General features: G+C 37.6%; 1 protein-coding gene across 1 annotated transcript in view; it reads left to right on the forward strand.

Annotated features, from left to right (window-relative positions):
* Scin (scinderin) overlaps positions 1 to 27,594 on the forward strand; it is an 83,530-nt gene that overhangs the window by 19,914 nt on the left and 36,022 nt on the right. The window contains exon 4 of the mRNA XM_003469864.4: positions 4,642 to 4,791. Within this exon, the coding sequence (XP_003469912.2) occupies positions 4,642 to 4,791 (150 nt within the window). The remainder of the gene's footprint in view (positions 1 to 4,641; positions 4,792 to 27,594) is intronic.

Consider the following 27,594-nt stretch of genomic DNA (forward strand, 5'->3'; position numbering starts at 1 on the left):
GGTCGTGAGTCAACATCGCTGGTGTTGTTTTGAGTTCCCCTTTAAACAAGGCTTCCGACACCTCGCTTCCCTTCAGTGCCATCATTAAGCACTGTCTTATTTTTGCTTTTATTTTACCTCTTGGTGATGTTTGACTGCTGTTTGATGTCTTACTTGCTAACTTACACCACATGGTTTGAAGGATATTATAGAAATCTCTCGTATTGAAGACCACTAAACAGGTCTCCCCTTTTTAGACGGGGTTGCTTCTATTATTGTCACTTGCTTGCATTTATTTCTAGTTTCTGGTGAACCAGACTAATTTCCTGTAACAGGTTGTTTTCTTTTACCAGCAAGAATAGTAAGAGTTAATTATAGTTCCACAGACTTCTACTGAGGGTGTGCATGGACAACATGCATATTGATTGCCTGCTAAAATTTAAGCAAGCTTCAGTCCAAATTGAGTTGTTACACCCCTTCCTCAAAGAAATCTGACATTAGTTTAAAATGTCCTAGGATCTTAGAAGGTAAAATAGCCGCCTCTGAAGCCACATTTTAAAAATATTTTGTGTCTGGTACACTCACTTTGTTGAAAGGTTTTTCAGCCAAATCCCGTGAAAGTATCATAAATAAAGTAATTTAAATCATAGTGAAAATTTGTGTTGTAATAATACATACTAAACCATCACATCAATTCAGACTTTGAAAAAGTTTTTATGCAGAGTTTTTTTTTTAAAGCCTGCTCCCTCTAAAAAACAGGATAAGCTGAATTATAGGAGAGTTTTTTCAAGCATGGTGCCAAGGGGATACAAAGTTTTTCTGTGTACCAAGCGGTGAGTAGTCTTAACCAACAACCTCTGAATAGGGTGTGTGTTGGGCAGAGCAGTTTATTAATAGTACTACACACAGCAGAGCTTTGGTGAAACACATCCACTACACAAGATGGAATGTAAGTGCTCACATTTAATGAATCGCTAAAATTCTGTTTAAACTTATTCAAGCAAATTTTAATGTGCTGCCCCCACCATTAAACAAGCTATATTTGCATAGAAAGTTAATTAAAGGAAGTCAGTGATTAATGAATGTGCCCCTTAATTCTGACTTTTGCCAATTTACAGTTAAGATCATTATTTAGTGCTTTTCTTGTGTCAGCCATGGCAAAGTAAATCTAAGAAGAAATCTATCGCTCATATGTAAATGGTAACACAAAATAAGATATAAGTAGAATAGTGAGCAAAATAAAAATAACTCATTTTGTGCTGAATGACTTTCTATTATGCTTTATTGATTTAGTCATCTTCGAGTTAAAAGGAAAACTTCACTTGTAAAAGTTTTACTGTTTTTATGAATACTGTATTCATGTAATTTTACTGTCTTTTTTTTTTTTTTTTGTCTTTTTCGTTTTTATCAGTACCAGGGATTGAACTCACGACTGCCTGCTTGCAAGGCAGGTGCTTATGCCGCTGAGCTAAATCCCCAGCCCCAATTTTACTGTCTTAAATGTAGAAACTGTGGTCATAAACAACAGTGAGGAACATTTTCTACACCTAAATTTACCTGTGAATAAATATGCACATAAAAGCTTCTTACTTGAAGTAATATTATAGGGACTATTTTGGAATCCATAGACTTTTATGAATTTTATATCAAATAATTGTATTTACTAAACATCTTAAATACATTTTGCCAAGTTTCTATGTGCTTTACGGATGCTAATAAAATCCAATGTGATTATATATCATCTCTTTGAAGTAGATGAGAGGTTGTTTACACCACTAAATTAAAGAGAACATAAGCATCCGTTAGATGATTATAAAATGCAGGGCAAGTCAGTTATGAAGCCGCCAATGGCTGAGACCCAGAGGGAGCTAACTTGTGATCTATTTTCTGTATTTCACTGTAACACAGTACCTGACTCTTAGACACTTGCTTTCTCAGACTGCAGAGGAAAGAATTATTTGCAAAACATCACCCAACAAGGGAGAGAAAAGAATCTGAGCTGAGACCTGGGCTGTAGTGTGTCCTGCCGGGTGCTCTTGGATCATGACAGATTACAGATTCCTTGCTGTGTGCACCAGGGTGATTGTGTCCCCGCGTTGATTAGCAATGGGTCTAGCTCAGTTGCATGCTACAGTCCCCCAGGAAACCTTCAATGAGCACTTTCCCAGAGCACAGCAGGAGTACCTAAGGATAGGGTGTGTGTTTCTGTATTTTACAAAATTACCTTCCTACTGCATTGGTTTTAATGCTTAGTGACTAAGCATTGAATAATCTCTGGAAGCTGTTTGCTTTACCCTTTGTGCTGCTAACTTTGGCATAGTATTTAAATGGCCCTCATGGGCGAGTCTTCTATTCCAATGCCCACATGGAGAAGAGAGGTGACAGGCAATCACAGGAGTGCAGTGTTGTGCTAGAAATACAAAAGAAACGCACATTGACTGTATGCAATAATTAAATCACATTCTAGAATTAAAGGGATTACAAGGTATAGACTCTTCACCTCTTATTACAAACACTTGAATTCCTCAGATCTTGTTTTTATTTTTACAGAGGATGGTAGCTTAGGTCAATTAAGACCATAGTGAAGTAGTTGGTCAGAGAGCTTGTCACAAGCCAAGCTATGCCCCAACAGTCCTGGAGAACCTGGCCCATTTCAGGCACACAGTCAACTGTTTTTGAATGAAGAAATGAGTTCGTATTGAAAATGTGACCAGAAGAATCTCTCTCATTGCACAGATGCTCTTTGATTTTACTATGGCAGTAGCTGTGTATTATTAGTTATCAGCACTATGTATCATTATGATGCTATGAATGTTCTTTGTAAAGATTGCAAACACGCTGTCACATACCCAGAGAGTGGCAGTCCCGACCCATCATCCTCACACCTAACCACAGTGCAAACCACCTGTTGGTGCTTGATTCAGTGAGACAGTGTGGAAAATGAACACCAAGAGGGTGCACATGTGTCCTTAGCAAAGTTGCTGCTTTATTATTTACCTCATGATAGGGACCTAATAAGTGAATGTGACACATTAGAGGCTTTCTGAATATTCGTACCCCCTTTGATCGCTTTCTACAAACACAGGCGTGTTTTATTTTTATTTAAACATAGTCATGTTATTCTGTGGCTTTATTTTAGTCTTAATGATATATCTCAAGTGATTTTCTAAAGTTTTTCCCTGAGGAGGAGTCTAGAAGTATCCATCTGTTGATGGGCATTTCTTTAGTTTCTTGGTTGTATAGACTGTATTTGAATCTTTCTTTAGTATAAATTTGTGGAAATTCTTTATGCTAAAAGCACATTCCATTGCTTGATCTGATAGCAGATTGCCTTCCAGAAAATCTTATGTAGATTTATACCACTCAAATTGTGTGTGATCATGCCTGTTCCCACAGCCCCGCGAGGCTGGGGTACCTTTCAGCATTTTATTTCTTTTGTTATATTGTATTTTATGGGTAAAATGAGGGATTTATTCTGATTTTATATTTATATCTGTGTAGCTTCTGAACACTGGACTCAAATCTAAAACATATAATATTTCAATCTAAATGGCAGTTAATATAATCTTTAAAATATATCAAACATATGTATAATATATATTATATATATATATTTTGTTTTTTTAAGACTGGGTCTTACTATGTAGTGCAGGCCGGCCTTGAACTCACTCTGTAGCCCAGGCTGGTCTCCAACTCACAGCAATCTTCCTGCCTCAGCCTCCGAGTGTGGGCATTACAGGCATGCACCACCATGCCTGGATTCCTATTTGTGTACATTTCTATGTTAAGAAGTAATTTTAATGGTTAAATGTCAAACTTTTTCTATGTATTATAAATTTATATAGCATTTGTATGAACTTTGAATGTCTGTACTGCCTCACTAATGTAATCATAAAGCAGTAGAAAATCTTGTATAGGTGTTATGAATAATTTATTAAAATAAGTTTTATATAGTTTTATTACTGGGTCAAAGGTTCTAATTCTTTGTGTGATAAGAATTGTTAAATTGTTTGCATATGTTAGTTAGCTGGATTTAAACATTCGATAACGTGTGCACATTTCAAATTTCCTTGTTCTGTGTGATGGAATATACAATATTTGTCATTTGAGTGAATGAATCATATTTGTGTAAATAGACAGATAAATAGGTTTACAAAAATTTTTATGGCCATCAAGAGTATTTTGCTGGTGTGGGATCTAACTCAGTGGCTTAAACACCTGTCTGGCAATCACAAGGTTCGGAGTTAGATTCCCTGTACCTGAAAAAAACGTACAGACAAAAGAGAGTATTTTGCCTTAACAGATTTTTGACTATCTTTTTGAAATATGGTAGATATATTTTAAATTAAAAAATCCATGTGTTTGCTTTCATAAATTTTAATTAGTAGGCTAGACACTCAGGGAACAAGGAAATACATCTTTGTCTTTTATATTTTCCATTAAAATACTTTCTTTGTAATGCTAACAAATTAATAGGATACAGAATGAGATGTAATCTAAACATATACCATTATACATACCACAACAATAGTTAATTTTGATTTTCTTCTTGTTACCTTTTTGTTTTTTCCTAGTTAATCACAGTGAGCAATATACTAAGAAGGAATAGCCTCCATGTGGTCTTGAGATCCAAAGATCTGTCTCTCTCTTTTTTTTTTTTAGGAAATTTACCAGTGGTGTGGTTCCTCCTGCAACAAATATGAGCGTCTAAAAGCAAACCAGGTTGCCATTGGCATTCGAGACAACGAGAGGAAAGGAAGATCTCAGCTCATTGTGGTGGAAGAAGGAAGTGAACCATCAGGGCTTATTAAGGTACTGAGACTTGTGCTGCTTGTTAAACCACAACTCCTTGTGTGTGGGGGGGGGAGGGAGAGAGAGAGAGAGAGAGAGAGAGAGAAGAATATATTTTTCTAATACTGAGCCTATGCTAGGATTATGTCAGATTTTTTTTTTTTTTTTTTTTTTTTTTTTGCATGTTGAGACAGGGTCTCACTGTGTGTTTCAGGATGGTCTTTGAGCTTACTTTGTACCCTGGGCTGGGCTCAAATTTGCAGTGATCCTGTTGCCTCAGCCTGCCTCAGCGTTCTGACTGCTGGGATTACAGCCGTCAGGATTATTTAAGTCATGTTTCTGAGGAAGTGGAAAGCCATGGTGGTTGTCTCTCACCATCTGTATGATTACTAAGAAACTTTGATTTTCTGCTGGGACTGAGAACAAATACATGGGTAACATTTTTGATTGACCCTAACATGTGTTTTGGAAGGAAGAAAATGTTTCATTCATTCATTTTCTTCAATTTAAAGATTAACAACTATTTTGTTAAAGGTATGAAGTAAAATCTTACACCAAGATATTAAATGCATCACTATTTTAAATATTTCAATGAATACAAGTAGCTTGTCCTACAGACAAGGCAATTATACTTTTACTATAGTTCTTAAATTGATGTGAAAATTAGCTTTCTATAGTTCTACAGACTTACATCATTTACTAATCTTGGACAATTAGTTGTGACCAGTCTTTCTCTTTGAAGGAAACTGCAATGATGATCTTAATGTCTATACTATATAGATTCCTTGAAGTAAGATTATCAAAGGGTATAATCGTACTCAGAGGTCTTGGTGTAGGTTGACAGATTACGACAGATATTTGTTGAACTCCTGTGGTGCAACAGGCACGAAATATTTGTACCAAATATTAGTTCCTTGCACAAGCATTGTGTTCCATTCTGATGTTCTAGAGCTTTGTCAGGATGTATTATTGTAATTCCTTTTTAATGTTAAGCGTTTAACAGTGTAGGTGGTTCTGCTGTGAATTTCATTTCTCTAATTTCCTAGGATACGAATTTCCTCCCAATGATATTTAGCTGTTACCATTAAATTTTTCTAATGATTCTAAGTATAGTTTTAGGTTTCTGACTTAGAGCAATTTAATGCTTTAGTTACATTTAATGCCATAATTGCATTGGCTGCATGATGTACCTGTAAACAGGATATAAAGTTTAGATAAGTTACAGTGATTCAGTGATCAAAAATTATGAGATAATTTCATGTAATTGTAGCATCTTTAAACTTTATTTAATAACCTTCAGCCATAGGCTTTTATGTTAATGATGTTTTAGAAATAATTTTAATTCAGTGGAAAAAAATGCTGTTGATATAATGCTAAAAATAGTTTGCAATATTTTACACACATTATTATCTTAATATATGTTTATATGTATGTAGTTGTCTGTTCAGATATACTGGACCTAAATGTATGGAAACAGGTTGAAATATTACCAATATTATTATTATATATTTTTTTGAGATAGGGGTCAGGGTTTTATTCTGCAGTTCAGGCTGGCCTTGAACTCACAATTAGCCTCCTGCATCAGCTTCCTGAGTCCTGGGATTACAGGAGTGCTCCACCACGCCCAGTACCACATTATCTTTGATTTGAGATGTAACCACTTTTCATTTTCTTCCTCTTTTGTTCTTGTATTTTCAAAGTGTATTGTAATGAACATATATTAGTCCTTTCATGATCAGAAAAAATCCAATAAAATCAAATTAAAGATAGTTTATTGGCTTTTCAGTAGTTGGAACAATACTGTTAATCAATGAGACTTTGAAAGTTCTTCGAAACAAATTCTTGATTCTTTAATATTCTTTGGAGTCACTTACATGTGAAAAACATTTATGTCTCCTAACCTGCATGTGTACCATGACCCACTTGAGGTTCTTGGGGTGAAGGATCATGAGAGGAGAAAATAAAGAAGAGACAAAGCTGGGGTCAGCTTTTCCTTCCTGATGGGAGGAAAGGAACTGCCCCCTCACTGAAGGGCATTTATTTACACATTTTAGTAACTTAATGTCATGTGACACCCCATTGTCCTAGCAACCCACTGTTCAGATTATCTTGGGGCTAGGTGAAGCACCTTCATCCTGGGGTTTGACCTGGGTGCTCTTTGTTCTTGGGCTGGCCATGCCTCAGCCTTGCATGTGTGGTCAGTTTCCAGCTTCAATGGCTTCCAACATATTTGGAAGCAAGGTGCATTTTTTTCTCCTGCTTCCCTCTCCCTTCTCTCTCCCTCTCTCCCTCTTTATCTTGTTTTGTGGTACTAGAGATTAAACGCAAGCAATGCTGAGCTACATCTCCAGCTCTTTATTTTAGTTTATTATTTTGAAAAAACATCTCTCTGAATTAGTTAGGCTGATCTTGAACTTGTAATCCTCCTGCCTTGGTCTCCCAAGTAACTGTGGTTGCCACCCCACCGCAACGATGCGTGTTTATAATGGCTGGGAACCCCCTGTTTCTAGAGCCCAGCAGAGGTCCCGGTATCTCTGGGGGGTGCTTCCCAGCATCCACTCTGGAAATCTGAAACCAGGAATGAGCTAATCGCACATATATCATGTTTCTTTCTGACATATACACACCCACGGTTGAGTTCAGTTTGCAAATTACTTAACGAATTAATGACAATAAAAAGAGGACAAAGATAATCGTCTGCTGTAATACAGCAGACACAGCTATAATACACAGCACGGTTGACTGTGGTCTCTCTGAAAGCCTGGAATTTTCCAATTAATGTTTTTTGGACTGTGATGGCCCTCAGATAACTGAAACCACAGAAAGGGAGACTATGGGGAGGGGGCTGCTGTGCTCTGGTGGAGGCAGAGCCAGGAGAGGGACTCGCCCTGTGGAGGGGCAGCGAGGGCCTGGAGGACCTCAGGCCTCAGCCACACTGTTCTGAGGTTCATGGGCCCAGGGCGAATTCCCAGACTGCTCCTTGTCTCTGGTTCCCCACCTGCAAGGGGAAGTTTAGACACAGTGGCCTCCGCGGTGGTCCTTTGACTCTAGTGATCTGGGAGCCTAATCAACCCTTGCGCGGAGTCGTGTTTATTTCTACATCTCTTGACACATCTCTTGCCACGTCTGTTTCCCAAAGCGTGGCCGCTTGGGCTGAGGGGCTTAGCTGTGTGTGCGCACCCTGGGTGACATCCTTATGGATCTCATTCAGAGACCTGAAAAACAGAATTGAAAAGGCAACCAACACATTGTACCGTATTTTAAATTAAAATTAAAAAAGAGGACCAAGAGTTGGAGAGAGGGAGAGGGGAAATAAAAGGAATTAAGACGTGCTATGTCCATGGACCAGTCCCCCCATGGTGAACATAATGATTCTGCCCTGCAAACATGGACCAATGAGAATGTTTAAAAAATGTAACGAGTGAGAGCATAAAGAAAAATGTGTAAAAATGCAACTTTCAAAATATTAGAGATAGTAAGGAAGGGACCTAAGCCTCCAGTGTCCTATGTAGCGGGGACTTATTGTTTTGGGTTTTAAAATATCTTACAAAACATCTACTGTGTTTACATTTAATGCAGTCAGTGTTTGCATTTTATTTAATACATTTAGTGTCTGCACGTAATATACTTCAGATTGCCTTATATATGGCATTTCTTGCTCACACAATGATCTAAAGTTTTCAGTGCCTTCTGTAAATAAAAGAAAGAAACACCCCTAAGACTTTTGCTGTTGTTTAGTATTCTGATTACAGAGGTATGAGGTTATTTGATGAATTAGCCTATGTCAACTAGACTGACTTCTACATTTTCATAGTGCTATGAGCATAAGATAAGGGTAGAATTAACAAATGTCCCCAAGTAGGAAAATTACAACTTTATTTTAAATGGTTTTTAAGTAAAAAAGGTGGCATTTCCTCCAATTTTAAATGCAATAACAATAATAAAAACCCCAGCCTTTTTAGATCACGAGTTAGTGATTTTTTTTGGGGACACAATCTAGTTCCTGCAGATAACCTCAAAATATTTACGTGATTGCTACTTGGTAATTTATCACAATTATTATCACAATAGTAAGTCTATTATTCAGTAACATTTGACAGGTTAATTGAAAAACTCATGCTACTTTATCAAGTTTCATAAAATGTGTTTGGATACTTGCTACTGCAGTATAATCAGTTTTCTTGAATTAGTTTGTATTTTCTTTTGTGCATTTAAAGATACTTTTCTTAAGAAAGTCCTAGTAGGGGGTCGGGGGTTTAGCTCAGAGGCGCCTGCCCTGTAAACGTGAGGTCATGAGTTGGATCCCCAGTACCAAAAAAAAAGTCCCAGTAGGCTTCACAAGTGGTCCACAGTGGGTACATGTACACTGCACATGTGTCCTTGTTGAAAATAATGAAATGTCAGTTATTTTTCTGAGACTAAGGTAACTGGTGATGGAAGAGTCTAAAAATCTAACCATCTTTCAAAATATTTTTAAAATTTGACCTTTAAAGTGATTTATTAGTAATAAAGATCTTTTAAAAGTATTTAAAAAAAATCCCTAAAAGCCCACATATATTAGTAATGGCTTGAAATCAAGGATTTCCTTCCTTCCTTCCTCCCTTCCTTCTTTCCTGAGACAAGTCCTCTCTATACAGTTCAAGGTTGCCTTGAACTCACTATGTGGCCCAGTCTGACCTCAAACTCTGTTTCTTCTGCCTCAGCCTCCACAGTGTTGAGATCACAGGTAGACACTGCCATGCCCAGCCTCAAGGACTTCTCAATCAACTAAATGATCCAGTCGTCATCGCTGTGTGTTCAGTGGTGAATGTTTGAATATGTCTTTCTAACCCATTAACGTGCTTGTATATTTTGAATACTGAAAATACTGAAAAGTATTGAGCACTGAAAAATAAGTTTTCTGAGAGATTTTTGAAAAACTTACCTTTAGTTGGAGTCATTTCAGCGGTCTATTGATCATATTGTTATTTTCATATGATCTTAGTGTGCCTTACCTCTGAGTTTTCTATGAATTTATCCTTTAAACCAAACTGCTATATAGAGTGAAATCAACGTGAATGAGCTAGGACTCAGAAAGAACGGATACTAAAAGGCCATCTAGGTAAACAGGATGCTGCCCACTCTGATCTGCATCTTTAGCACTTTCGCAAGCTGTGAAAATGATCATGTGGGAGGTGTTGAACTGGAGCCTTAAAAGTCACATAGTACTGTGTCATTTTCTCTTTGCTAGAAACATTCACCATGAAAGTTTGCATATGAATTATGCAAAACCCTTTTAGAGTCTTTCTTTTCATATTCCAACCCGTCAATGAATGTAAAGGAAAGTTAAATATCTCATTAGTCCTAAGGTCTCAAACTTTATTCTTTAAACATTGATAGGGAAGCTAAAAGATCCCTAAGGAAAAGAGAATTTGTCTTATTATAGACTTTCATTTTTTAAAAGATAGCATCTGCTGTATATAAGAGAACAAAGATGGGGCACATTGTTTGAAACTGTGATGAAATACTTGATTTTTCTAATCCAGAAAGACTTTAAAAAACAAAATGAGCGTGCTAAGGCTAGAATCATTGAAGAAGGCGATGACAGGTCCTGGCACTGAAAAGTCCCCAGGGAGGGTGGTGAGCAGATGTCGCGTTGCTGAGTCATTAGGTTTCTTGCTGTTGGGAAGATGTCTGTAAGTGTCCCTGAAGAGTTATTATGTGTGAAATCATTGTTTCAGAGGCTCCATGAAAACAGAGTGGAAGGAAGTCAGAGCACCGGCCTGTGTCTGAGTTGGTGTTCATGGAGCACTGGCTTACATCCCAATGAAGTTGGGAGTCTGCTCATTTTATTTTCTGATGTAAGAGCTAAGAGTGCACAAGAAGTGGGGACAGATGGCGAGGTCCTGTGGTCAGGTAGCCTTGAAGAATCGCTCGCTACTGAAAAGTATTCCAAGCCCTTCTTGCTTGGAAGAAACAATTAGAAGAGACAAGTCAAAAATGGAGCCAAAAGTTTATTTGAAAAATGAAGGCCGAAGAAGTAAGAGAAAAACTAGCTCTGCAGAGCGAACTTGGGCCAAAAGAAAGAGGAAAAGGGAAAAAGAGCAAAAATAAAAGGAGACACAGCATGAGTTTCCGTGAGGAGTCACAAAAGGAGGCTCCTGGTGGCCTGTGGCCTCCGGGATGCCGTCCACATCCCGAGGGAGCCCGGGAGAAGTTCTGTGTAAGGGGTCCTGGGCGTCATGGGTGCTGTCCTGGGATCTTGCAAGTGATCAGTCCCTTCCATTTCTCCAGCCAGCTGGGCCACACCCTGCCTCCATGTCATCATCAATATCACTGGGTGGAGTCTGACGGTGTCCCTCAAAGAGGACATGGGGACTTCAGTTTACCCAGCTGTGGGAGAGGGTGCAGTGGGGCAATTGATTCTGTTATAGAAGAGTTTGTAAGCACATCAGTGAGGGACAAGGTTTGTAAGGCACTGCGCTTGGGCCAGTGGCTCTCAGGAGGGACACACTGTAGTCTGGGATTGGGGTTTTAATGTGGTTTTGGGGGTTTTCCTAGGATGGGCGATCTAGGAGATGTGTGCTTTCTGCCCATCAGGCCTCCCATGGGTTGGGTCAGGTTAGGATGCAAACTGCATAGGTGTGTTCGAAATTGAGAGCTATCCCTGAGAATGGAGGTCTGCGAGAGGTGAAAAGCGTGGCCTCACCTACAGGCACATTGTTTCGCTTAGAATTTCTTTCTTTCTTTTTTTTGTTGAGTGAGCTGCCTCGAAGGGAAAGTAGCATTGTAATTTTGAGCACCTTTTGTGTTCTGAAGCTGTGGTTTCCTTAAAATTATGATTTTTCTTGTCTCCTTTCTACTTAACTTTGTTTCTTCCATTCTACCTCAAGCTCAAACTCCATCACCAGAGGAGGGATGTTGCCAAGTTTGTTAGAAGCCTTGTCATGATAGACCTCATATTTTAGGTTTTTCAGTATTAGTGTGTGGTCCAGGTGAACCTCCACGGCATTTCTCAATACAGGCATTGGGGTGCGACAATTTTAAATAATTTATTCAGTTATTCTTTTGGCAAGTTGGTTGGATATTTAAAATGTGCAGATCTGGCTATGTTATAAGTAAAAACTGGAGTTGAATAATTCAGTTAAATTATCCTCCAAGCTGTATATACAAAGCTAATTTAGACAAAGGGTCAAATTTTAGTCTCTTACCTCTAAGGTAGTCTACCAAATAAAAATAACATTTAATCAGTGCTACGCCAAGTTCCTTGGAAGCTGACACTTCCTTTATATTTGTGTAATCCTCATAGCTCTAACACATTGCTCATTACTATTTGGATAATTAAGACCATTAATCATGAAATACGTGGTACCAGAAACCTAGTCTGTTTTTGATTTTAAGAAGGCTATTTTGCTTTAAAACTTTCTCTGTGTTTTAGATGATAGTGATAATGAGAGTGTAAACAAAACCATACTATAGGTTAACATAAGCTTTAAGACCAATTCTACCTACATAGGAACATTTAATATTTAGGCAAGAATAATTCATATATTTTGCTAGTCTTTTCTGTTTAGCTAGGTGGTTACCAATAGCTTCTTAGAAAGTAGCAACCAACTTTTGAGTCTATGGATTGTTACTGAAATACTTTCCCACACTTTAGGGATCTAATAAATATGCAGCTGGGAACTAGTAGGTTTTATTTGGTGAATAAAAATGCATATACTTAGGCATATTAGTTGACTGTCTCCGTCTGTAAACTCCTTTCACAGGTCAGTTCACCTCTCTATCACTGGACAGAGTTCTAGAAGATTCCTAAGGCAGAGATAAGGAACCTGACCCACCTCTTAGAACATGTTTGCAAGTTCACTGACTTCTGCCCCCAACAAAAGAATTTTCAGACCTTGTTAGTAAGAGACAAATGAATTTATTAGGCAGAAATTTAAAGCACTCAAAGAAGTAGAGTCTAGGGGTGAAGGAGAGGGGCAGGGAGAGGGAAGGGAGAAGGTGGAGTCCTTCTCTCATTCTCTGGCACACAGCAACACTGCTGCCAGTGGCCGCGACCACTTTGCTTGGCTATGACCAAAAGACCGAGTGCCACCCTTGGGACTTGCTGGCCGTCACTGCACACTGCTCAGGGGGCAACTGGAGCTGCTCGGTGAACTCCAAATGTTATGGGGGTTTGTGGGTCCTGCAGACTCTAGGTTCTTGGTGTCCTGAACAAAGAACTGGACAAGACATGCACAAAAGGTTAATATTTATTAAAGATGAGAAAAGCAGTACACTCTACAGAGAGAGAGCAGGCCAGTGAGAGAGTTCACAGTGGCCAAAAAGAAATATGCTCTGCAGTGTGAAAGCCTGCCTTAAGGAAAGCTCACTTGAGGCCATGAGATGTGAGGTAGGAGCCTTTCATCCCTCCCATTCCTAGATTGCTTTTGTCCTGTTAGCCAACAAGGCCTTTGGGAATGGTTATCCTACCATAAGCTCACTTGGCTTGACGTTAGAACTAGACTGTCCTATCAAGGGTTTCCTTAGTTTTATACTAGATGTAAATGAAGAGTAGAAGATAGCACTTTCTGATTGGTCCAAATGTGCAAATTTGCATGTGTCTTCTGGGTCTCCATGATTAGCCAGACATGGCCACTTGCTCAGCCAGTTTGTCACCCTAATCTCCTACCATGCAAGGATGTGGAGCTTTATTTTTCAAATCAACGGATATATGGGTGAGTCTTACTCTTCTTTCAAACTTAACAGCAAGGCAGCGCACCTTTCTGCTACTTATTAAAGATCTTGTGCAATATTCATTTACAGAAAAAGTAGTGTTCTTGATTTTCAGTAACCTAAGCACTGGAACAGTCATACATTTCATCATGTAAAGTAAAATATTAAAAACAAAATCAGATTAGAATTAGGAAATTTAGAATTTGGTCAACATTCTTTAAAATTTCCCTTAACCTATTGGTTTTTTCCTGGATTTACTAGGACTTGTATGGAATTACCTTTTAATTTTTTTTTTTTTACTAAAATATAGTTGTACATGAAATCAAACATGATTGTTTAAAAATAGTACTACAGAGGTAAGGAATCATTATTTTGATTAGATAAATCATTCTCTATTTATCTTTGTAGAATAATACTAAGTCAACCAAGATAGCAATGATAAAAATGAAGAGCTCTTATAAAAATACCAAGTAAAACATCCTTGCACTGAAATACATGTCAGCCTTTTTATTTTTATTTTTATTTTAATTTTTGGTACTGGGGACTGAACTCAAGACTTCGCATTTGCCAAGCAGGCACTTACGCCTGCTGAGCTAATCCTCCAGCCCTTTATTTTTTGATATAAGCCCTCACTAAGTCACTAAATTGCCCAGGTTGACTTGAATTATTGATCTGCCTCAGCCTTCTGGAGTTCAGAGATTATAGGCCTGCACCATCATGCTTGGATTACTGTGTAGTATTCATAAGGGATCTAAAGCTTTGTAGAACAACAAGATGAATCAGAATAAAAATTATGCCTTTCACTGGAGAGCAAGCATGGATCTTTGGAGCACCTTAAACATAAGTTCTAGGGCAGTTTTGTGGGTTGACCTATTCAAATTAGTCACTATTTTCTGTTGTCCTGTCCTTTTTTCAATTGTTCGTCGGAATTCTTATTTTGTAAGGATAGAAATTTGAGTTGCCTGAGATATTAATTTGGTAAATAGACACAGTAAACACTTAAACATTAAGAACCAACAAAAAAGTTTCTGTCAAACAAAGTATATTATCTTTGTGCTTTTCAAGCAGTATCAGATTCCTTGTTTATTCTTTCGCTATTAGAACCTTTTCAAAATTCTTGAGAAATTGAACAGTGTCTCAAATATTTATGTAGCATGGTGCTCGGTACCTAGCTCTATCAGACTTTGTCATTTGATAGAAATTCCATTATTACAAGTACCAGAAGGAAGAGGAGACCCATTTAGAGATAAACCACTGCAAACTTTGTAAGTGAAAGAGATCCAAAATATTTGTCACCTTCTCTCTGAGTTACGAGTATAGAATAGATGAAATATCAGAGACATCAGCAAATAGGAATTTGTCCTTTTCTTCTTTTGTTATGTTACAATTAAATTATTTCCTCTATCTTCTTTTATTGCCAAGCACTGTTCAAGGCACAATTCATTTTCGAATTGGTTATTTGGATTTCTAGCATTTAAGTCAGATAACCATTTTGTTACACAACAGTGTGTCCCGTGGAGGAAGTTGAAATATTTTGAACAAAGATAAGAAATAAGTATAGTCATGACATAATCAACCATATGCTTCATTCAAGTGATAACTTTTCAAACAACCTTTTCTTTGTCACACCAAAGTTCAGCATTAAAATTCATGACCTTACTGATAAGCTCCTGCCTTTATACAATCAGCTCAAATTAATATAATTTGGCAATACTTCCTCAATGAGTATCTTTTCTTTAGTTTTCAGCAGAAGGGGAAGAATAGCAGAGAAACCTATAAATATGACAATTCATTTCCAAGACAGGTAGAATACATCTATTAATGAATAGGACAGCTAAATTAAGCTTTGCTTAGCAGTATCTACATTTGAATTGATAAACTAATACAAATATTAATCTAGATAAGCTAATACAAACATTAAACTGGAATTGTATGTTTCTACTGTCTTTTGTTTGTGTTCCTCTTCGTATAATTGTAGTGATAGCATGTAATAAAAGCTAATAATGCTACTGTAATTTTTTTCATAATTTTAGGTCAACATCCTGTATCTTATGCTAAATATCTGAGTCACTTTCTTATCATTGAGACACAGTACTCAAAACCAGCACCTTGCAGGTGGAGAGACTTATTTTGGCTCATGTTTTAGTCCACAGTTGGCTGGCTCCAAGGCAAGACAGTATGGTAGAGGACATAGCGGAAGTGAGCTGCTCACAGCATGGTGGACAGGAGGCAGAGTGAGAGACATGGGAGGAGGCAGGAAGGGAGATATGACTTTGTGGGTCTATCCTCAGTGACCCGTCTCATCTGAGCAGGCCTGACAGCAACTCAGCTATTATAAGGCCCCATAATTTAATCACCCCAAACTTCACTTTTGAGCTTATGATGTTTTGTATGGGACATCCAGATGTAAACCATAGCACTAAGAATCAGCCAAGCTTGGGTATCAGTGGGACAAATCATTTATTCAGTAATTCACAATGCCTTGCATTCATTTTACAAACTTGTTTTTAAGTGCATAGTTATAAAAAATAATATTGTTTCTATTAGTTACCTGTAAACATCTTGTGCTAGAAATTAGCCAACCACAGACATTAAAAGGATGAGTCTTCAAGATGTAGTAATTCATATTTTCTTAGTATTTAGTTTATGATTAATATTCGTGTAATATCATGAAGAAGTATATAAGCGTATTGCAAAGAACTCCCTTGAAATGGAGAGCATCTGAATCATGCTTCTAAGGAGTGTTTCCTGAGTCAAGCGTTGCAGTGTGTTGGAGTTGGATTATATTGACAATACTTGTTCAAATCAGTGTTATTTGCTACTAGGATTGCTATTCTGGTTGCAAAGATATCTAGTCTATAACAGTTATAGTTGCATTGTTTTAAAAAATAGTTATATAATTATAGAAAGGATGCAAAAGTGACTTTATAAGGGGTACATGCTTTGTTCATGTAAATACAGCATTTTGTTCCCTGGAAAATCAACAGGAAATCCTGTTTTGGATATTTTATGTTTTCTATTAATTATGAAAGAGATGCTAACATACCAAGAAAAAAATGTTAGTATCTATATCTAAAAAGCAAAATTCATGCAAATTCATTGTTAGTTGAAGTCCTATGCCATACATAACTAACAAAGTAAATATCAATGTTTTAGTGCAGTGAATAAACTAAAAAGCAAGTCACTTTTGAAAGTGAACTGTAATAAATTCTGATAGAGTGTGTGTGGACGAGATGAATGTGTAGACTAGAAACTTTTGAATTAGGCAGCAAATGTGTTAGGATTTAGATTGTGATATTCCTGGTCATGGAGACTCTTGGCTAGGTGATGGCATAAATTTTCTCGTATTCTACACGGTTAATGACAAATGGCTCCTCAGTAGGCTGAATTTTCTGTTCTCAACCTCATATTTTTCTGAGTGTATTTTTCTTAATGTTGTGCAAGTGCTAAGAAATGGTTTTTATTTGCTGCAAAGGAAGTAACAACAGACTGTGACAGATATTCTGTGCTTACCGTAAGACCGACACTCTTTTATAGGCTTTACTGGATGAGCTAATTTAATTTTTACAGTAGCCCTATGAGGTGGGTACATTTAATATGGCCTGTCTTAGGTTGGATCACTCCCAAAGATGACTCTGGGACAAGAACTTAGGGGTAAGTTGGAACCTGCCACACGCTCTTGGCAGTACAGTGAGACAACGCTGTGTAAGTGCTGCAGGCACCTGGGTCAGTCCCAGAGGCACCCTCAGGGAAACTGCGAGCTGCAAATTTGAGAGGTGGCTCATAGAAGGCCGAAGCAGGTCACTCCCTTTGCTTCCCAAGAACCTCCCGCACAGACACACGCATGCCCATGCTGGGCAATGCTGTCTGGCAGGAGAAGGTTTTCACCTTTAAGAACCAATCTGCAGATGACTTCTATGGTAGGACAAGGGTGGTATGTTCAGAGCACCAATAGCTCGTTCTGTATCCAAACTGTGTACAAAAAAGTGACTTCTAGAGAGGCTGCATACCTTGCCCAAATGGGAATGACAATAAGAATAAGAATAAAAGAATACCAATAAAAGATCAATGACTCAGACCAGGCAGGCTTCATTCCAGAGCATAGATTCTTAGATGTGCAGAGCATTGCAGATCCCATCTGCTGTGAAGGTATTTGATAACTTCAAATTGTTTCCTATAAAGTTATGATAAATTTACCTTATTTTATATATTCTATATCATAATTAATAGCTTTGGTAGCACAACGGCCGCGGGCTGGCTTGTCCTTTGTTTTACATCTCAGTTGTCACCATTCAGCCTTTCTACTGCTGTTGGGAGGAATTGGGGAAAGGATAAGGGTCAAACACGTGGGATCAGAAAATTAATTTTACAACCAAGGATTTAGGGTACAGTAATTCACTGGTATTAGTCATTGTACCACTTGCACTGTGGAAACAAAAGTCGCAGAGCCTCATAGCTCTGCTCCTTGTAGCTTAGGCTGCTGGGTCCCACCAAGGGAAGGATGTGTCACAAACACGAGGGAGGGGCACGTAGACATTCGGAAACCCAAAGGCAAATATTGGAAGTGTCCATTCAAGGACTGATCAGATAAAAATGTCCAGTGTGGGTTTGAGATGTTATAGAAAAAGGCTTAGTAATCCCTGGCAAAGGCAGATGACCCAAGACTTGCTGTGAGCCATCTTCCTGGCCTCCAGACTGTGATAGCTTATCCAGGCAGGATGTACAGTGGAGGTGAAAGTGAGCATCAGAAAAGCTTGGCTGAGTTGCTCTGATGGAAGAGACGAAAGAATCACCTAGCAAAGCCAGTTCGGTGGATCACTTGCATCCTATCACCAAACCAGGCCAGGAGACTCAGGATATCAGTGCTGGATCTTCAGTGCAGTCCGTAAATCAGAATCTCTAGAGCTTGTACTTAAAGTTCTGTTTTCTGACATGCAGCCATAGCTTTGACCTCTTATTCTGACATGTGTGTCCCTTGCTTTCTTTCCTCTAAATTTTCTATAGCAGCATCCCCCTTTAGTTGGCCTATCATTAAAAGGATAAAAGAGCCTGGATGTGGAGAAGCACGCACGCCCTGAAAGTGCAGAGTCCATGTTTTGTGTCCCGATGGGGTGGGACTGGCTGAAGAGGGTGCAGTCCTTCCTCAGAAATCCCATGGTTTACATCTCTGTGGATCATCCCTTTTAACAAATACTTGTCTTATCTAAGCATAAAATGCTTTTCAACAAGTAAATATACTTAACAGGACTTACTTCTCCTTTACAATTTATTTTTGTGTTCCATATGCTTGCAGCCTACTGATTGTTTAAAAATGACCGAGTACTTAAAATTGTTTGCTCTCGGAACCTGAGTACTTACGCTGCTTCTAGTAAAAACAGAGCTATTCACAGTGAGATGGTTAAGATAAGAACAGGACACATATTTTCTGAATAAGGCGGCCTCAGCTGGAGTTGGCTTGGCGTCTTCTCCTTGGCTGTAGGGTTTGTGAGAGGTGCATTTGAGGCACCCATCTGCCTCGGCCTCATTCTCCTTATCTATCAAGCTGCAGTCAGTGTGTGACTTACAGGTCCTGCTTGTCTCTCAGAGGCTTCTGAGACACAGCTAGAACCCTCTGTGCTAACACCTGGGGGCTGGGAACCAATGTGAAATGTTTTTATCCAGAATGGTCTGCAGTTCTGATTTATACACTATCCTTCCTCCAGGTCATCTAGTAGGTCTCTTTTCTGAAGATGAATTTCAAGTACTTCCTGTCAAACGGACAAATGCCTTGATTTACAGGTATAATGTTAGGTGAGGGAAAGCTCATTCTGAGAATGAACCAGGATTGTGAATGGGAGAATTTCACATTCAAATAGGTGGTGAAAACCAGGAACTAAGAGAATACTGTGAACTACTTCTTAACTGCCTGGTTATTCTTTGTGAAAAAGCAAACTTTTACACAAGACTTGGGTTTAAAAAAATATCCTGGGTGATGTAGGGAGAAAACCAAACCAAACCAAACCAAACCAAACCAGAACCTGAGAGTGGTCCTGACACAAGTCACAGAAACAAAGAAATTCTGAGGCAGAGAATTGCACTGCTGAAGCTAGGATGGCTTATTTAGTCTTCTTTTATTTTAAAGAGGGTAAAGTTACACAACAAAACAGAATAAAGCATCACATAAGAAAGCAATGTAAGAGACATAAATTTCAAAGCAAAACAATCAGAGATCTTCACTATCTATCATAATTGTCTCTTGTTTTCTTCCAAATAGTTGTCCATATCTTCACATACAGAGAATTGACATGAAACAATATAGTATAGAACTGATCTGAACAGGATGAGGAAGGTATTTTAGGTCATCAAGACCAGACAATAGGGAAGTCATCAATGGCTGTTGTAGCGTCTCTCATTCTCTTCAAAATAGCTGTCCATATCTTTATGTATATTGAAATTAAACAAAGCCAAACAGGCTAAAATCATTCTGAACAAAGAATAATAGTATTGCTGTATTTCACCTGATGATGCTATGGAATCAGCACTGGGTACCTTAGTGTCTCTTTTTCTTCAAAGTAATTGTTCATTTCATCATGTGTTATATGATTAGTTCTCATAAATTGTTTATAGGTTCTACGCATGCATGAGTCTCTACATGATTTTTCTATCCTTTCTGTATTAGAAGGAAAAACAAAGCATAGCAAGACAAAACAAAACAAAGTTTTATAAAAACATGAAATGAAAAAGTCATGTAAAACCACATTATAAGGTGATCTACCATGGTTAATGTGTTGTCTCTTGTTATCTTCAATAGAATTGTCTATATCATCAGGCATAGTATAATTGTGAATATAGTAGTACATAACAGTATTAATAAAAACAAAACATGATAGACAGTGTAAAATTTCAAAAGCAGGTAATAATTAAACCACAGCAGGTATCCTAGTGAATCTTGTCATCTTCAGTGTAGTTGCCTATACTCTCAGACTTGATACTATCAATCATAACAGATTTGAATAAAATCTTCCAATACAAAACAGTAATGTAACAAACCAGATTCAACTAAGATCAGTCATGATAAAGCTGTAAGTTATACAGGGCTTCAGGAAATTAAAGATGATTACCATACTATATCCTGTTATTTTCAGGATAGCTCTCAGTGCCCTCAAGTCTAGTATAAATAGACAAACTGGAACAGAATATAATCCATCTAAACAGAGTGGAATGAGTAATGTGGGTTTTAAATCCTGATACACTGTTGACAATATCCTTTGCCTTCTTTTTTAAGACTATTCCTTGCTTTACTCCCACAGGGTGCTATGTATTTTGGGTCCCACCAACTCCCTCAGTTTTTAGATTGGAGGGGAGCAACCTGCTATTTACCTAAGTGGCTTTGAACCTTCTCACTCCTAGACTTGATCTCAAGTTGTATTCCTTTACCTACAAAAGCCTCAAGGTTTTCCCTCATTGCAGATGAGCACTACTACACATAAGTATCTTGTCTTTCCAACCTATCTGCAGGTGCTGGTCGAGTTGCCTCTATTCCTCTCTTGGTTCCCTGTTACATACAGCATTGTTTTCTCATATTTGATTTTCAGTCCATAAACCCTTTTTCAGGTTAGTTATATTTCCTATACAGAACATCTTGGTGGGCCGTACTTCCTGATCTACTCTGCCTGTTTCTTTTTTTGTTTGTTTTTTAGTGTATCAAGGCCATCTATGTTAGAGATTATAGCCAACCTTCTCTGCCTCATTTCTGCCAGGCTATTTTTCTGCCAGTGGTTGTCTACTTTTCTCCTTTATTCCATTATTTGCCCCACTCATTGAGGCCTCTCTGCCACTGTCCCTGAAATCCTGGTATTTTTTTTCTCTCTCTCTCTCAAATGTCCTTCAGTATTTTTTGTAGGGTTGGATTGGTGGTCACGAATTCCCCCAGTTCCTCTTTGTCACAGAAGCATCTTGTTTCTCCATTAATTTTTAGAGACAGTTTTTCAGGGTGCATCAATCTGGGCTGGAGGTTATTTTCTTTCAGTGCTTAGAATACTTTACTCCAAGCTCTTCTTGATTTGATGGTTTGTGTCCAGAAGACTGTTGTGATTTTGATGGGTTTTCCTTTATAGGTGATCTGTTTCTTTGCTCTAATGGCTTTTAATAGTCTGTTCTTATATTGAATTTCTGTAGCTCTGTTTTGGTTGTAGGTGGCTGGTGTTCTGTATGCCTCATACATCTGAATGTCATTTCCTTTTCCTATGATTGGGAAGTTTTCCTTAATTATTTCTGTGAATAGCCTTTCTATTTCTTTTGTTTTTACTCCTGTTTCTTCATTCACGTTTTTTATTCTTAAGTTATAAATTCTCTTGCCATCTTCTAGCCTTTGTATTGTTACTTCCTGTTTCCTTGTTATTTTTAAGAGATCTTACCTTTCATGACCACACATCACAAACCTGTCTTCAAGTTTTGATAGTCTATCCTTAGTTTCTTCAAAGCAGTTGTGCCAGCTTTCAATGGAGTTTTTAATTTCCTGATAATCTCTTTGAATCTGCTTCATATATTCTGGGTTTTCTTTATATTCTTCATTGAATGTTTGTTTCCTTTTTTTGTGTTCCTCCTTTCTTCCACCTGTGTCTTCTTGAGATGTGTTTAGCATTTCTTTTATTAATCTACTTATATCTTCCTTTACTTGAATTAATATTTCAGTTTTGAGCTCATCTGTGAGGTCCCAAAGATATTTCTTTATGTCTGCTGATACTGTGTCTGATATTGAATGTTTGCTGCCCTCAGTCTCTTTTGTATTTACCTTTCCTGGATCAATATTCTCAGGGTTGGGGGCTGGGGGCTTTTTAAAATTTCTTTCTCTTGTCATGTTTTTGATGACTTCCACACAGGTGTGTAGTAGAGGTCCCAGCCCCTTTCCTTGTTGGTTATGGTTCTTCTGAGTGTGCTGGCTAGGGATTTCTGCCCTCTCCAGTTTGCTGTTGATCATTGATGTGCAATCAGGGGTGGTATATGCTGGCCCCTCCCCTCTGGTCCAGTCAATCTTCAGGGCCCTTCACCACGTTAGTGTGTGCTGCACATACGGAATCAGTTTGGGACGACTTATTGGGTCCTGGCCAAAGGTGTGAGCCAGGCCAACTAGATCCCACCAATCTGCTCTGGGAAGGGAGCATCCAAGGGAAGTTATTGCTGTTTCTTGTTCCTGCCCGTCCTGCCAGATTACAACATGTTGTCCAGTTTGTCGCCCCTTTCCCCTGGGAGGATTATATTCGTATTCACTCACCACAGGTTAATGCAAGTCCCTTACCAGCTCTGTTCTCCATTGGGCTCACTGACCTCTGACTTCAGCATGACTGCAGCTCCAGTGAGTCATGGTGGTGCAAGTTTGGGTGGCTCCAGTGAGAGTGCCATGGCCACTATTTTTAGCTGCTCCAATGGTAGCCCCAGGTCTACATCTTTGACCAGCTCTTTTCCCTTTAGTTTGCACCTGAGTTGAGAAGATTCATCTCCCTCTGTCTGGACCTCTTCAGGACGTTTTATTCTGGCATCTCAATTGTCTCTCTTAGTGAGGCACTGTATCCTGCTGCTTATCCATCTGCCATCTTTAGCCAACCTGGCTTATTTAGTGTTAAGTATGTAACAAGAATCTCTTCTAACATTTATTTTATTTTATTATTTTGACTGAGTTCTTACTGAAGGCAAAAAAAGCTGATTTAGTTATAAAGCAAAATTACAGTTCTACAGATTCCAGTGTTTAATGTAATAATAATGTCTTATGTTGATAAACATTTCCATTATTTTATGAAACAGAAGAAATGAAAAATATATTCCTATTCATTTTTTCCATTTATATAATGCCTATAATAACATAACAACTGGGGTCTTAAAAAAATCACTTAAGTTTACCCTGAAGACTGATTGTCACTTCTATCCAGATATTTACAAATGCTTCTTTGATTAAAATGCCTAGAATAGTTAAGAATCCATTAAAAATAGTTATTATCCTGATGTGAATTGAATAATCTGGGAAGTGTAAGGTAGATTGTAAGTTAAAATGAAGTGATAATTGCTCCCTTTGAAGTAAGGAAATACCTCCTTTTTTAAGTCTACTAAGAGAAAGAGAAAATGACAAAAATGAAAAGTAATTTTTAATAAAATTTTTATGACTATTTATTAAAAAAACCTTATATTTTGCTGAAATTCTATGAAATGAAATATAGATAACCATAAAGAAATCATTTCACCTCTTACTTCTGAGGAAAAAAACAATTCTACTTTTTTTTTGAGACAGAGTCTTACTAAGCAGTTTGGGTTATCCTTAAATTCACTATGTAATCCTGCCTACCCTCAAATTTGAGGTGATTCTGCTTCAGCCTCTGGAGTCCTGGGATTCTGAGTTGTGCCACAACTCTGGGGGAAAAATTCTATGGTATTTTCATATACATATCGCTGTTTTTATGAGAAAGAGTTCATGTTAAATGTTTTGCAGTCTGATTTTTATTTGAAATAACATTGCATAATATTGCAGTTTTTCTGTTTCAGTGTATCATTTTTCTATTTCAGTGTCTGTGTTATTATTGTCATAATAAATATAGCATAATTTATTTAATCAGCCCCTTGTATGTTGGGGACTTAGATGGTTTACATTTTTTAATGTAAAGTTTTGTAGTGAACATTCATCAGGTTACTTTTTGAATATGTTTAAATTATTTCCTTAGAATAAATTGCAAGAATAGAATTATTGGGTTAAGTAGTTGGCATGCTTTTGAGGTTTTTGTTAGCTAGTGCTAACTCATTTTCTAGTATTTTCTTCTCTTTTCAATTTTTTTCATTTTAAAGAGGGCAAAATTAAACATACAAAACAAATCGTGGTGTTAAATTCTAGCATCTGTGTTGTTTTTCTTAGAGAGGCTCTCTACCCTGTTACTTATCAATCCGCCATCTTCCCCAGTCAGCCAGTATTTTCCTTCTCATGGGAGAGTGCTTGTTAGATTACTGAATCTTTGCCCACACTGTGTATTATCAGATTTCTTTTAATCTCTAACAGTATTATGGGTAAATATTACTGTATTTTGCATTCTTTGGTGGTTCTCTTATGTTTGTTGACCATTGTTTCATGTTCTTCTGGGGGTTACTTGTCCATGTAGTACTCTGATATGATGGAAGCGCTTCTCTATCTCAGCCTTCAGTGGTCACAGTGTAGACAGAATCTAGAAGGAAAGGGAGAAGGGAGGAATAGGAATTGGAGAAAAGTAAAAACAAAGCTATATGGAGAAGAAAGCATTTTGAGTAGATTGTGTGCTGTGCAGTGTGATTGTTAGTGGTGGTCTCATATGAAAGAGAGAACTAAAAATGCTCCAGTATAATTTCTAACGTGAAACAACTTTTGCTTTATTTCCAGAGATAAGTCCTACATAATTTCAGAGAAGATTGTCAAAACAATTGCTAGAGAAAACACAGTATATTTTTTCTGAATCCATTTTATTTCAAGGAACAAAAAGAAGAAGGGAAAAAAAACTAAAACAAAATTTCAAAACACGTCTACCAGGGTCAACAGTGGTACATACACTGCACGTTGTCATCCTGAGATCATTTACCTAGAGCACAAGACATCTGCTTACAATTATCTGAACAATACCAACACAAATCTTTCTCTTCACTGAATTCAGAGAAATCAGTATATAACTATCTTAACTATTTTTTGTATACATATACATATATTGTTATTTTCAGCTTCTCACACTAGTGAGATACTAAAGTACAGCATATTGATGGACATATACTCTGGAGTCAGAAGTCACATTCTGACTTTGTCACAAGCTGGGTAATCACGGGCAGATGACTTGCCTTGCTGCATCATGTGTGCCTGGGATAGCAACAGTGCCAATTTTAGTGTCATGAAGATATGATGGTTAGGACTGATTGGCTTTGGGATTTGACCTGGGGATTGATAAAGCACATTGCTGGGTGTGTCATAATGGTATGGCCTTGGATCTATATCTTGTCCCTCACCCCTCCTCCTCTGACACTGTTCCCTAGCTCTGCTTCTCAATCAACTATGCAGCTTTGCTCTGATGTGCCCTTTAGCCATGATGCTTCTGTGTTGGAGCCAACCAGCCATGGACTGAGGCTCCCGAATCCATGAGCTAACTTAAACCTTTCCTCCTTTAAACTGTAGGTATTGTGTTTCAGCAATGGAAAAGCTAGCTAATATAGAAAACTGACACCAGAAAAATGGGGGTCATGGCTCTTAATATACATTGCTATGAATATGACATAGAACTTTGGAACTGGTTTGCAGGAGGAGTTTGGAAAGGTTTGGAGGTGTGGCCAAATAAGCTTTTCAATGCTTTTAGGTGATTTTGGTCAAATCTCAGAAGACCAAAATGCTGGCAGTGATGCACCACTAGTCACAATGATGCATATTGTAAGAACCAATCGATAACTGTCAAATACTTGGATTCTGTACTTCTTACTTCTAAGCCCCACGCTACCAAGGATCAGGGCCTGATGTTTTGGGAATGACCTCGATCAGTGCTCATTGATGTAAAATAAGTCTACCTCCAAATTATGGCTGTTGTTTCAGTGTTCCTATTTGCATAGCAATATCTCATCCAGGCTACCAGGCTATCAGTGGGCTAATTTAGTAATCACACACCCTTGATTCCAGCAGCACACACTTAAACCCAGCATGACAGAGTCTAGATCCAGCTACCTCTGAACAATAGTTCCTTTCTTTTTGAACAGGAATGCTTACCCTGTCCCTTTTAAAAAAATTTTATTTAAAGAAAGACTAAACAAAACAGAAAATACTTAGAAATAATACATACATTCAGAGAAAAAAATAAACAGTAAGAAATCATTAGTTGATGTTTTACAAATGGTTGTTCAAGATACAAAAGTGGAACATATAAAGTGGGAATTCAAATAGCAAGACTCCAAACAGTTCTGTTCAACTGTCCAACAAAAACTTAGTAACATGGTTGTCAATGCTATACACTTAAACATACATGCAGTTATCCATATCTTCATTTATGTTTAGATTAACTAAAGCAGGTTAAAATCATTCTGAACAAAGAATAATAGTGTTGCTGGATTTCACATCATGACACTCCATGATCAGCACTGGGTAATGTAGTGTGTTTTTTAAAAATTTAATTTAAAGAAAGACTAAACAAAACAGAAAATGGGTCAAAGAAAAAAAATAAACAGTAAGAAATCATTAGTTGATGATTACAGATTGTCTTCTTACAAATAGTTATTCAAGATAGTAAAGTGGAGCATATAAAGTGGGGATTCAAACAGTAAGATTACAACCAGTTCTATTCCACTATCGAACAAAAACTTAGAAATATGGTTATCAATCCTATACACTTAAACATACATGCAGTTATCCATATCTTCAATTATGTTGAGACTGAACAAACCCAAGCAGGCTAATTATCACTCTGAACAAAGAATAATGCTATTGCTGGGTTTCACATTATGACACACCAGAATCAGCACTGGGTTCTTTAGTGACTCTTTTTCCTCAAAGTATCTGTTCATTTCATCATGTGTCATAAGATCAGTTCTCATAAACTGCTTATAGATTCTACACATGTATGAGTCTTAACGTGTATTTCTATCCTTTCTATATTAGAGGGAGAAACAAAACAAAGCAAGACAAAACAAAACATATTCCTATAAACACATGAAATGAAAAAAACATATAAGACCATTGCACAAAGAGTTCTACCATGGTTCCTGTGTTGTCTCTTGTTATCTTCAATAGAATTGGCTGTATCATCAGGCATAGTATAATTGAATATATCAGTACACAAAAAAGTATTAATAAAAACTCAACTTTGTGTATAGTTTAGAACTTCCAAAACAGGCAGTTATCAAACCAGAATTTGTATCGTAGGGTCTTGTCATCTTCAGTGTAGTTGCCTATACTCTCAGACTTGATACTATCAATCATATCAGTTTTGAATAAAATTTTCTGTGCCTCATTTCTGTTATGCTCTTTTTTTGCCATCAGTTGTCTGCTTATCTATTGCATTCTGTTTTCTGCTCCATTCATTGAGGCCTCTCTGTCACTGTTCCTGGAATCATAGTACTTTTCTCTCTCTCTCTAGAATGCCCTGCAGTATTCTCTGTAGAGTTGGATTGGTG

Source organism: Cavia porcellus, unplaced genomic scaffold (assembly GCF_034190915.1).
Source record: "Cavia porcellus strain 051 isolate PalLab524CR breed Dunkin Hartley unplaced genomic scaffold, mCavPor4.1 scaffold_2, whole genome shotgun sequence".
In the NCBI taxonomy this organism is placed as follows: domain Eukaryota; kingdom Metazoa; phylum Chordata; class Mammalia; order Rodentia; family Caviidae; genus Cavia; species Cavia porcellus.